An 11,809-nucleotide genomic window follows, 5' to 3' on the forward strand; every position below is an offset into this window, starting at 1 on the left:
CGCGATGTCGTCATTATACCTTCGTATTTCTCAGTTCAAAATGCTTCAAATCTGAAACACAATATCAAAAGACACATATAAAACTTCGTTCAAGTCTACCATTTCAGAATCAATCCAAAATCATCAAGAATCGTCAATCAAAACCACTTCAAACCTTCGTCACTTCTTCCTTCAACTTGAAGTTGAGGTTCTTGAGTCAATAGTCTCCGACTAAACTCTGAAACTGAAAATAACATTGCTACAACATCAATAACATATCACTTAACATCTCAGCTCAATCATCGGCTATCAAAACGATCGTAAAACACAAATCGACGGCGTAGCGATTGAAAATCGGTAACCGACGAAATATCGAAACCATTTCCGACTTCGAATACAATTCATACGTATATCATATCAGCCATAATAACTCAAAGAGCAAGATAACAGCAGCTCTAACCCTTAGACACAAGCTAAAAATCAAGATTAAGTATAAGCAACATGAATTCGTCAACCCGGTTTCGATATCGGAATACATAAACGTCGAAGAACATATACATATCATCCATATCTGATATCTACCAACTTTCGAGTTTCAAACAATGCTGAAAGATATAAAAACTTACACTAGATCGAAGCCCTTGTCGTAAGGATTCCAGAACACCTTTCGGAATCAAAATCGGACCATCGGATCAAAAGTTACGGCAATTTGAAAATCAAAAATCAAATGAAAAACAAAGATCTCTTCTTTCTCTGTTCACTATTCTGAAAATCTGAAGTAACTAAGAAAAGTACACGTGAACATGATGACTATTCAATTCAAATTCTGATAACTTCAAGCATAATTGCGTTTTTGTCCCTTAATTCTTCAATATTTGCAATTTGGTCCTCGGCCCTTATTTTAATTCAATTTCAATCCAAAATAATTTAAGAATATTTGAATTTAAATCAAAACTCTAAATATTCCCAAATTAAATATACTTGGATTAAAATTAAATCATCTCGGATTACATTAAATAATCCCAGATTAAATTAAATAATCCTGGGCCTTACATTTCTCCCCCACTAAGACATGAGTTCGTCCTCGAATTCATAAACAGTCTAGATATGCAGTCTGTATACTCATAAGAATAAAGAATAACAGAAAACTGAATAAAAACTCACATCAGTGGAACAGATAAGGAAATCTCTGCCTCATGTCTTCTTCAACTTCCCACGTTGCTTCTTCAACTCCGTGCCGACTCCATTGAATCTTCACCAATGGAATGGTCTTTGTTCGGAGTTGCTTTTCTTTTCTATCGAGTACCTGAATCGGCTGTTCAAAATAGCTAAGAGTTTCATCTAACTCAGCTTCATCAGGTTGCAAGATATGAGCGTCATCAGATATATACTTTCGAAGCATCGAGACATGAAAAACATCATGTATTCCAGATAAAGACATAGGTAATGCGAGTCGATAAGCAAGATTTCCTATCTTCTCAAGTATCTCATACGGCCCAATAAATCGTAAAGACAATTTTCCTCGCTTACTAAATCGTATAGTACCCCTGAAAGGTGAAATTTTCAAGAATACTCTATCTCCCTGTTCAAAAGATAACGGCCGTCATCGCACATTCGCATATCTAGTATGTCTGTGCTGCGCTGTTCTCATTCTGTGCTGAATCAACTTCACCTTCTCAGTCATTTGTCTGATCATATCCGGTCCTAACTCAGGCACCTTTGACACATCATCCCAATATAATGGTGATCGACACTTCTTCCCATATAACGCTTCAAATGGTGCCATCTCTATACTCGTCTGATAACTATTGTTATAAGAAAATTCCACAAGTGGTGTAGAATCTTGCCATGTAGTACCAAAATCAAGTACCACAGCTCTCAGTATATCCTCGAGTGTCTGAATAGTTCGTTCAGATTGACCGTCAGTTTGAGGATGGTAAGCGGTACTCAAATGTAAACGCGTACCTAGAGCTTCCTGTAGGCTATGCCAAAAGTGCGAAGTAAATCTATGATCTCGAACAGATACAATCGACTTTGGCACACGGTGCAATCTTACCACTTCTCGAATATAGAGATCTGTCATTTGATCATGACGATAAGTCATTCGATAAGGAATAAAGCACGCAGATTTCGTCAATCTGTCTATGATCACCCAAATAGCATCGCAACCTCGGGATGATCGCGGCAATTTCGTCACAAAGTCCATGGAAATATGATCCCATTTCCATTCAAGAATAGATAGACTCTGTAATAAGCCACCTGGCTTCTTTCTCTCAGCCTTCACCTGTTGGCAGTTTAAGCATTTTGATACAAATTCAGTCACATCAGACTTCATTTGTTTCCACCAGTACTGATTCTTTAAATCGTTGTACATTTTTCTACCTCCAGGATGAATACTGAATCGACTACAACGTGATTCCTTCAAAATATTATGTCTCAAATCTGAAATATCAGGAACAACGACTCGGTTATTCACATACAGAATATCATCATTACTAACCTTGTACTCAGACTGATGTCCTGATCTGATCATTTCAATCGACTTCTGTACACTCAAATCAGATTTATGTGCTTCTTCGAATCAATAACTCAGGCTCAACACTGATAGCACAAATTCTCATCGTTCTTCTATTTGTCTCAAATATATATCCAGAAATACAGCAATCTTCAATCAAATTAGATACACCTGTAGTAGATAAGAATAAGGCACATACCTTCCTACTTAGGGCATCAGTTGCTGCATTTGACTTTCCTGGATAATATTTGATTTCACAGTCGAAATCTTTCAATAAATCGAGCCATCTTCATTGTCTCATATTCAGTTCAGATTGTGAAAACAGATACTTCAGACTTTTGTGATCAGAAAAAATTTTGAATTTCTCACCATACAAATAATGTCGCCAGATCTTCAATGCATAAAAAATAACTGCCAATTCAAGTTCATGAATTGGATATCTGACTTTATGTGGTTTCAGTTGTCGAGAAGCATAAGCGACAACATGTCCTTTCTGCATCAAAATACATCCCAAACCTCGGTGAGAAGCATCACAATAAACAACAAAATCACCAGTACCTGAAGGGATTGTCAAGACTGGTGCTGTAGTCAACCTCTTCTTCAGCTCAAGAAAACTGATTTCACATGCTTCAGACCACACAAACGGTGCATTCTTTTGTGTAAGCTGTGTAATAGGTTTTGCAATAGACGAGAAATGTCGGATAAATCGACGATAATATCCTGCCAAACCCATAAAAATTCTGATTTCTGGCACAGATGTCGGTCTCTGCCAACTAATCACTGCTTCTACTTTGCTTGGATCAACTGAAATACCATCTCCTGATATAATATGACCCAAAAATACCACCTATTTCAACCAAAACTCACATTTGGATAGCTTAGCATACAGTTTTTCTTCTCTCAACATCTTCAAAACTGTTCTCAAGTGGTCAGCATGATCACATAAATTCTTTGAGTAAATCAAAATATCATCGATAAATATGATCACAAAATCATCTAAATACTTTTAAATACCCTATTCATCAATCCCATAAAAACTATCGGTGCATTCGTTAAACCAAAAGGCATGACTATAAATTCATAATGGCCAAACCTGGTTCTGAATGCAGTCTTAGGGATATCTTCATCTCTTACCCTCAGTTGATGATAGCCGGATCGCAAATCAATCTTTGAATATACTGACGAACCCTGCAATTGATCAAATAAATCATCGATACGAGGTAAAGGATAGCGATTCTTTACCGTTGCTTTGTTCAATTGCCGATAGTCAATACATAATCTCATTGATCCGTCTTTCTTTCTAACAAACAAAATCGGAGCTCCCCAGGGCGAAACACTCGGTCTGATATATCCCTTGGCCAACAATTCTTCAAGTTGGTCCTTCAACTCTTTCAACTCTATCGGTGCCATACAATAAGGTGCTTTCGATATCGGCTGTGTATCTGGAATCAACTCAATACTGAAGTCTACCTCTCGATATGGAGGCAATCCCGGAATCTCATCAGGGAAAACATCAGCGAATTCACTAACCACTGGAAAGTCAGCCAATTTCGGGCTAGTCTTCAGTATATCAACTGTATAAATAAGGAATCCTTCTGCCTCTTTCTGTAATAAGTCAGTCATAGAAAGAACAGACACTACAACAAAAATGCACAAACACAACACTTAAAAGACAACGCTTTTTGTAAAAAGTGTTGTCGCTTTTTAAAAGACAACGCTTTTAGTGCAAAGAGTTGTCGTTATATATTTTTTATTCATCAAAGACAATGCTTTTTTAAAAAAGCGTTGTCTATTAGCGTTTTTTTAGGTCAAAGACAACGCTTTTAAAAGTGTTGTCTATGAGCATTTTTTTTCCTATGTATGACAACACTTTTTAAAAAGTGTTGTAGAAAAACTATTATTTTTATTTAAAATAAAAACTTAAAATAAATATTATTGCACCTGCCTTTACGTGAGAAATATACCCAAAATCCCCACACTTCTTCTCGATCACCTTCTCCGACCCCTCTCTCTTTTTTCTCTCTTTCAAATCAAAATCTGCTGTCTTACTCGATTCATCAGAATATTTTTCAAGTGACCTCTGAGAAGCCCATCTTAGGATAAGAAAAATCATTCTCTCTCGTGCTCTCACGATTCCACCATGACCCAACCCTAGCCACCCATTTCTTCTCTTCGATTCGCTGCCATGGGCATTGGAAATCTGTTATTGGAGCTAGAATTTGGTTAGAGCTCATCCTAAAATTCATTTTGATGCCAATCTAGCAAGAAATAGTGACCTGAAGATTCGAAGTTGTCGCCCCTGTTAGACCATACTTGTGTGAGTTGTTGTTATTCGTTCTTCAGGTGTTATTGCTTCGATAGTTGCGGCAAATACAGAGTGAGTTTCATATATTAGTGAACGCTTTTAGTGATTTGTTTTTGGTTTTTTTGAATTTTGTGATTGTTTGAATATACAAACCCATGTTTTTGAATATACAAACCCGGCTGGAAAATGGAATTAGCTGCAAGCTTCGATCTAAACTTGAATCTTGAGTTTCGAATCCCGATTTATGCGACTAGATTGCGACGGGACTGCGCATTGTTCATCTTTTATTGTTGGCAATTTTTTCTCTGATTTCAGGTTGTTTCTTGGTCTTTTAGTTTAGATTCAAAATATTCGAGTTGCTTTCTTCGAGTTTTAGGAATTATTTGAGCTTGGGTTCAGTTTTTAACCAAATATTAATTTTTTTTACGGTACAAGTGAGCTTATTTTTACGCACATAGTTGTTTGTTTGCGGCTATATGACAAAGGAATTGATTTTTCCCTGAAGCAGAGTTGCTGTAACCCCAGTATTATTCTATGTTATATTTCATAATTTTTTTTAACATTTTAAACTTGGAACTAAATTATAAGTTTTCTTTTAGAGCGCGGGAACTTCTTTTGGGAGCTAAACAATATTCGACTGCAATTGACATGTGGTCGCGAGGATGCATAATGGCTGAACTATTATCAAAGAAACCATTGTTTAATGGGAACACCGAGGTTCAACAGCTTGACAAGGTATATATGTCTTGAGCCTACATTTTTGTTAATTAACAATTGTTACGAGTTGTAATGATATGATAGAACTTCCCTTTTACTGCTACAACCAATGCTTTATCTTTAGGAGTTAATAGTAAAAATGGTTTGTTCACTGACAATACCAGTTGCAAAACCATTGTTTCTGTTGACTCCGATAGTTCCAAGAAAATTTCTGATACTTTTGGTTAAAGAACTTCCATCTACAGAGGCGTTACTAGGTACTGATTTAATTTGTTTTTCACTTCTTTAAATTAATGTCGAGAACCTTTCTTATTTTTTTCTTTTCTTGGACAGAAAAAAGTTGATCAATCTGATTTTGATGATGGTGGTTCTTGCATACATAGATGGACAGGAAGATATGAAGCTCATATGTGGGATATGAAGCAAGATTTAGAAAACGGTGCCTGTATAGATTTCATCGCTTACTATGTGGATGTCTTGGTTAATGGCAAAGTTGATAATGAGATTGAGTTAATTTATAGTTATTGTGGTACCCAAGGGATTGGAAGGATTTGTGATAAAAATTCCTTTAGCTTTTAATTGAAGGTTTTGGGCTTGTTTATAGGCTTTTTCCAGAGAAGACCACCGCGTACGGTCTTCTATCATAAAATATAGTAAATCGTTCAACATTTTGATCTTCTTGTAGACTCATCAGCATGACCAAGAAACCCATATATATAAACGTGTTTTGTGTACCTTTATTCGTATTCAAAATCCAATATTGCTTTCAGCTGAGAAGAAAAGAATCAAGGATTGAAAATGATGGCGAACAGCAGGATGAAGGTAACTTTCATGTGTTTGTTACTGTTATTGGCAGTGATTTTTGAGGCCACCATCGAGAATACAGACGGAAAGAGCACAGGATCTTGGGTGAATGGGCAAAGGATAAGTTATCCGGAGGCCTTGTCGGCGCGAAAGGTGCTGATCTTGGTACCGGTGATGCCAATCAGCTTGATGATGTGGCTAAGAAAACCAAAGATAAAATCACCGATACGGCTACTGGTACGTATATTGCATTCGGGAAACATGATAAATAATGATCTGAAGTCGGTTGTATTTGAAACTCGTGCATGGCTGGAGATTTGTTTGGTTTACTTGCATTTCTTATGTATATAAGTAATTGAACTATGTGAAGATGCTACGCTTTACTGTGGTTCTGACAGAAATTTGGGAGATGGAACCTCTGTGTAATCAATCTCTTTGAAATATTTGAAACATTTACCCATGAAATTTGATAGATGGAACCTCTGACAAAAATCTTTAGCTTAGTTTGACATTTATTAATAGTTGAGACAATTTGGGTGAGTTTGGCAAGTCCAAAGCAGATGGGTGTGTAATATGTTTCATGAGCTTAAATTTGATTATTTGGTTCTAAAACCTTTGAAGGGATTGATTTGTAGATTTTTTTTGGTTGGAATTTCAACTTTGGCTTATGGGAGTGTGCTATTTTGCAGAAAGATCTCTCTCTCTCTCTCTATCTCTCTCTCTCTCTCTCTCTTTTTGGGTGTTTGAGTTAATCGAAATTGATTAAAATTGTATAAGTTTGATTCTTAATCATTTGTTCTTTGGGTGCTTTAGTATTTAACATGTATTGCATTTTGGATTGAAATGAGGAATCTTTAAAATATGTTTTTTAAACTTTGGGTGTATTATGATGATGACAAGGTGACTATATTAATGGCTTTTTCACTGATTTGTACTCTGTTTCTCTGTTTAGTCTCTTAATTAGCTGTCATTCATAGATTTTGGCATGCTTTGTTTATTAATTGAACCAAAAGGAAAGGTAAAGAGACATAGGATATGATTGGATTGCGTCATAAAAAATTCTTGTTTCAAATGTATTGTAGGTGCATGGTAAATTTTAGTTTCTTGTTTGTTTCTCTATATTTCTTGAGTTGCATAACATTAGAGTACTTTTCAAGGGACTCGAATGGGTTACTGAATTGCATAACATTAGAGTACTTTCTTAATATATTTTTGCATGCGCTTTTGGTCTTCGAGGAATTGGATTGATGATTCTTCCTTGAGGTGCAGAAAGCTCCTAAACATCTTCCAATTGCTTGCCCTCTTCAAGAGATAAGTCTAACGTTCATACCTTATTTTTATTCTCATATTATGTGATAAAAATATTTTCATTGAAGCGTGCTTAATGTTTGATTTGGAATTGGTTTGATTGAGTCATTTTGGTTGGGTTTAGGAAACAAGGTTGCATATTGATGTCTATTTGGCCAAATACTATTTTGTTGTTTATTGGGTTAGCAAATCACCCACTAACAAATAAAATCGGAAATTTAAATGTTGTGTATGTCCACAGGTTAATGTTGAATGCCCACGATCTCGTGTTTCATTATCAATGCAGATATTCGAGACAAAATCATACCAGGGGTCACCCATTGGCAAAGCCCAGAATACTTTGCATACTATCCATCAAATAGCAGTATTGCAGGATTTTTAGGGGAAATGCTCAGTGCTGTTGTAAACGTGGTGGGTTTCAGCTGGATAACTTCTCCTGCTGCAACAGAACTCGAAACAATAGTTATGGATTGGCTTGGAAAAGCACTTAAGCTACCTGATGCTTTACTTTCAACAAGTATCTATATCATTTACCTGTGCTACTAAGACATCTTTGAATGTTAGTGCTTAGAGAAGGTTTTTTCCCCCCTAAAAGAAAGCAAGCAAAGCTATCTCATGGAAAAGTCCTACCTTTTAGACAAAAATAGTTCAACTAACGTTTTGTACAACCAAATATGCTCGATCTGTTTGCATGGAGGAGAATTTGATCAAACATTCCAAAACGATTATTTTGGTTCTTTGTTATGGGAAATATCCAAACAAACCAGCATGTAAAGTTGGACTTACCTAAAAATATAATTTTGATTTATGGAAAAATGATTTTCTAAACATAATTTTTTCTCTCTCTAAAACTTGGTTCTGAAAGCCTCATCTTGTTTTTTTAAAGCTTAATTTAGTAGAAAAAATCTTTTCTAAAAACATGCACTATCTTTTTACTTATACAAGATTTTTTATATGCCTATTTTTTTGAAAATTTATTGGACATGCAAAGTTGTTTATGATTGGGAGTCGAGTTCTAGGACATGGTGGTGGCGTGATACAGGGCACTGCAAGTGAAGTCGTTTTGGTTGTGCTTTTGGCTGCTCGAGATAAAATTTTGAGAAAGGTTGGGAAAGACACCATAAGGAAACTTGTGGTCTATTGCTCTTATCAAACTCATGCTTCTCTGCAGAAAGCCTGCAAGGTGGATTTTGAATACTTAATATAAGCTAGCACGTCCTATAGTACATGTGATTATACTAGTCTATATTCCATGTTAATCTTAATGAAGTTGAATAATTGGCAGCAGTCTGCATATTAACAATGCTTGATGGTTTCCAATCCTAATACTTGCAAAACGAGTGAGCAATGCATTAATATTTTGGAAATACATAAAACTGGAAATCTTTGCTTAAAAAGTTTTGTTTATCAACTCATCATGTAAACTCTGCTCATTTAACTCTTATTGGTGCCAATTTGTTTGTTTTATTTCTCTGACATATTGGAGGAATTTACCCAGAAAATATCCGGATTCTGGAAACTGATTCTTCCACCGAATATGCTATTTCTCCTGAATCATTAACCAAAGAAATCTCACAGGACATAGCCTTGGGTTTAATTCCTTTCTTCTTGTGTGCTACTGTAAGGAAACTAAGAAAAAAATTAAAATGGGAACTTCTTGTGTTATTTATTTATTGTTCTCCCCATGTGCTCCATTTGTTCTTCAATTTATTTTAGAGCAATAGTCTTTTCCATTGACCGAGGACTCTGTTATAACTTTTGTATTTTAACTAAAGAAAATTCTTAAACTGCAAATTTGTGGTTTTGATGTGTAAATACAAAGTGAAATATCTTTAAGAATGTCTCTTTAAGTAATGACTACCTCAGGTTTTTAAGTGCTATGCATTTTATTCTTCACAATTGGGACAAATTTAACTACTGTATTTAAAGATCACAGCCTGTTATGTTCTCTCCTCACTTATGATCGGCTGTGGTGTTGCCTCTGCCAAAGTGATTTTAAGGTATTTGAACTCATGACAGTTGCCTGATGTGATTGTATGAGAATTGTAAAGTTCTGCTCATAAATTGCACAGTTTTGATATCAAATAAATTCTTATGTGAGTTTTCTGAGATTCAGGTGTGTACTTTGTTCAGCGTCATGTAAAGTTGGCAATTAGTAAGTTGACTTCACGAGAGATTTGACACATTGTTTGCTTAATTATTCAAGAAACAACCAGTTAGTTTAGAATGAAATATCGTTCTTGATCACCATATATGAAATGAATGTCGCACTCAATTCTTTTTAAAGAATACTGAGAGTTTATTGCGAAGGGAATAACGTATCTTTTCATTGGCAGGTTGGTACTACATCATCAGCAGCTGTAGATCCTCTGCTTGCATTGGGGAAGATTTCACAGGTGAGTTTTGCACAGTACTGAGACAGATTTACATTTTTATGCTCCTGGAAAACATATATTTTCCGGTGGTTATGTTATTTGTTCAAGTGGCAGCATCATGAGAGAGGCTGTTATTCGTACGGGCTCAATTTTTTGAAACATTTTGAATCAAGAGGTCTCATATGTTCATAAACTTCTCCCCTAATGATCAACTAATACCATGTTTGTATTGAACTCAACGGCAAGTAGCAAGTATCCCTTTGAAGAATTCCCAATTGAGATTAAAATGTTGATGTTCAAATGTTAAATCTTGTTTTAATCATGCAAGCACGTCTCTCAAGTTCAGAGATAGCCCCTCCACTAAATTCCGCAGTATTCCTATCTGTCAACAATTTATCATTTTGTGGTATCAATCAACCTGTTAAAGCACCCACATTTTAAATTGAGAAATGGAAAAGGCATCACTCGTTGAGATAGAATTTGGTGTGCGTATCTAAGCCAAGCAGGCTTCACTTGGTTTTGTCCATTTTCTTGGTGAGGTTAGCTTAGATAGCAAATCGCTTGTGTTAAAAGTCTGAGAGTGTTCAACTATTTACAAAAACTCGGACTTACAAGGTAAGAATCTGTCCTGGTCTGATGGTTTTCATTATTACTCATAAAGATGGGTCGTCTTTAATCTTAAAATTACAAAAAGGATAAAAGCACTTCTACTGCATGCATGACGACGTACAGAGTAATGGGCTATGGTTTCATGTGGATGCTGCTTATGCTGGAAGTACTTGTATCTGCCCAGAGTTTCGTCCCTACTTAGATGGAGTTGAGGAAGCTGACTCTTTCAACAAGAATGCACACAAGTTTTTTTTGACCAATTTTGATTGCTCGGCTCTTTGGGTGAAGGTATGCTTTCAAATTTATTATTCTTGGAATATTGTAATTCCAGCCATTTCTCACACTGTGGCATGAAGAATAATTCCATCTTTTGGTTTGAAAGGAGGTGTAGAAAAGCAACTACTGAGACATAAAATTATATTAACCAATATTTGAAGCTACCTAACTAGCTGTATCTACATATATGCTAATTTATTCTCTCTATGAAATTTCTTAGGAGGTGCTGATCAATGAAATCCTTTTCTTTATTTTCGCAGACTTTTATCATTCTATGATGCTAAAACATTCTAAACTAGCGCTTTGTTTTGCAATATCAAATTATCTTTGTTATGCAACAGAGTGCTAGGTGTTCTGATATTTACATGTAATATACTTCTGAATCAACCAATTCTTTAAATAAACTCTTTATTATTGCAAAACCAACAATACTTTGGTAAAGAATACCTGAAGTTTAGTGCTTCATGAGCTATCTATTCTCTTCTGTTACTGGGACTGAACTATATTAAGACTAATCAAATGTTTATAGGAAAGACATGCGCTCATCCAGTCACTCTCAACAAGGGCAGAGTATCTAGAGAATAAAGTAAGCACTTTAACATACTGCCATTATATTTTTGTAATGTGTAGTGATATTATGTTGCAATATGTATGTATTTATTATGTTCTTTGTTAACTTGCCTTATTAGGATCCTACAAGGTTTAGATATTGAAGTTGTGGATTGAGAAAGCATGACTATATGTGTAGTAACCCGTATCAAGAATTAGCAATTAATGAGTATATTAATCGTGTAATCATGTTTATATTAAGTAAAACATGATTAAGGAAATTTCAAATGGGTTAACGGAGTCCAGAAATGGATTCAGGACACTCGAAAATAGCCGGGAAGGTCCCGAGGATCCGGAGGGTTCGGAAGCTCC

The 11,809-nt window shown here is 35.6% G+C and overlaps 1 protein-coding gene and 1 long non-coding RNA gene across 2 annotated transcripts; both read left to right on the forward strand.

The window, feature by feature from the left end:
• Positions 1-4,772: 4,772 nt before the first annotated feature.
• On the forward strand, positions 4,773-6,874 carry LOC140875967 (uncharacterized). Its single transcript, XR_012148623.1, has 3 exons — positions 4,773-4,871; positions 5,399-5,773; positions 5,850-6,874. It is a non-coding gene; the product is annotated as an uncharacterized lncRNA (long non-coding RNA).
• A 1,006-nt stretch (positions 6,875-7,880) lies between these two features.
• Positions 7,881-11,601, forward strand: LOC140874103 (phenylacetaldehyde synthase-like). Its single transcript, XM_073277382.1, has 7 exons — positions 7,881-8,145; positions 8,642-8,811; positions 9,108-9,248; positions 9,965-10,024; positions 10,736-10,900; positions 11,418-11,474; positions 11,578-11,601. Exons 1-7 carry the CDS (start codon positions 7,881-7,883, stop codon positions 11,599-11,601), a joined length of 882 nt encoding a protein of 293 aa, XP_073133483.1.
• Positions 11,602-11,809: the final 208 nt, after the last annotated feature.

Source organism: Henckelia pumila, chromosome 1 (assembly GCF_033568475.1).
Source record: "Henckelia pumila isolate YLH828 chromosome 1, ASM3356847v2, whole genome shotgun sequence".
Taxonomy (NCBI): Eukaryota; Viridiplantae; Streptophyta; class Magnoliopsida; order Lamiales; family Gesneriaceae; genus Henckelia; species Henckelia pumila.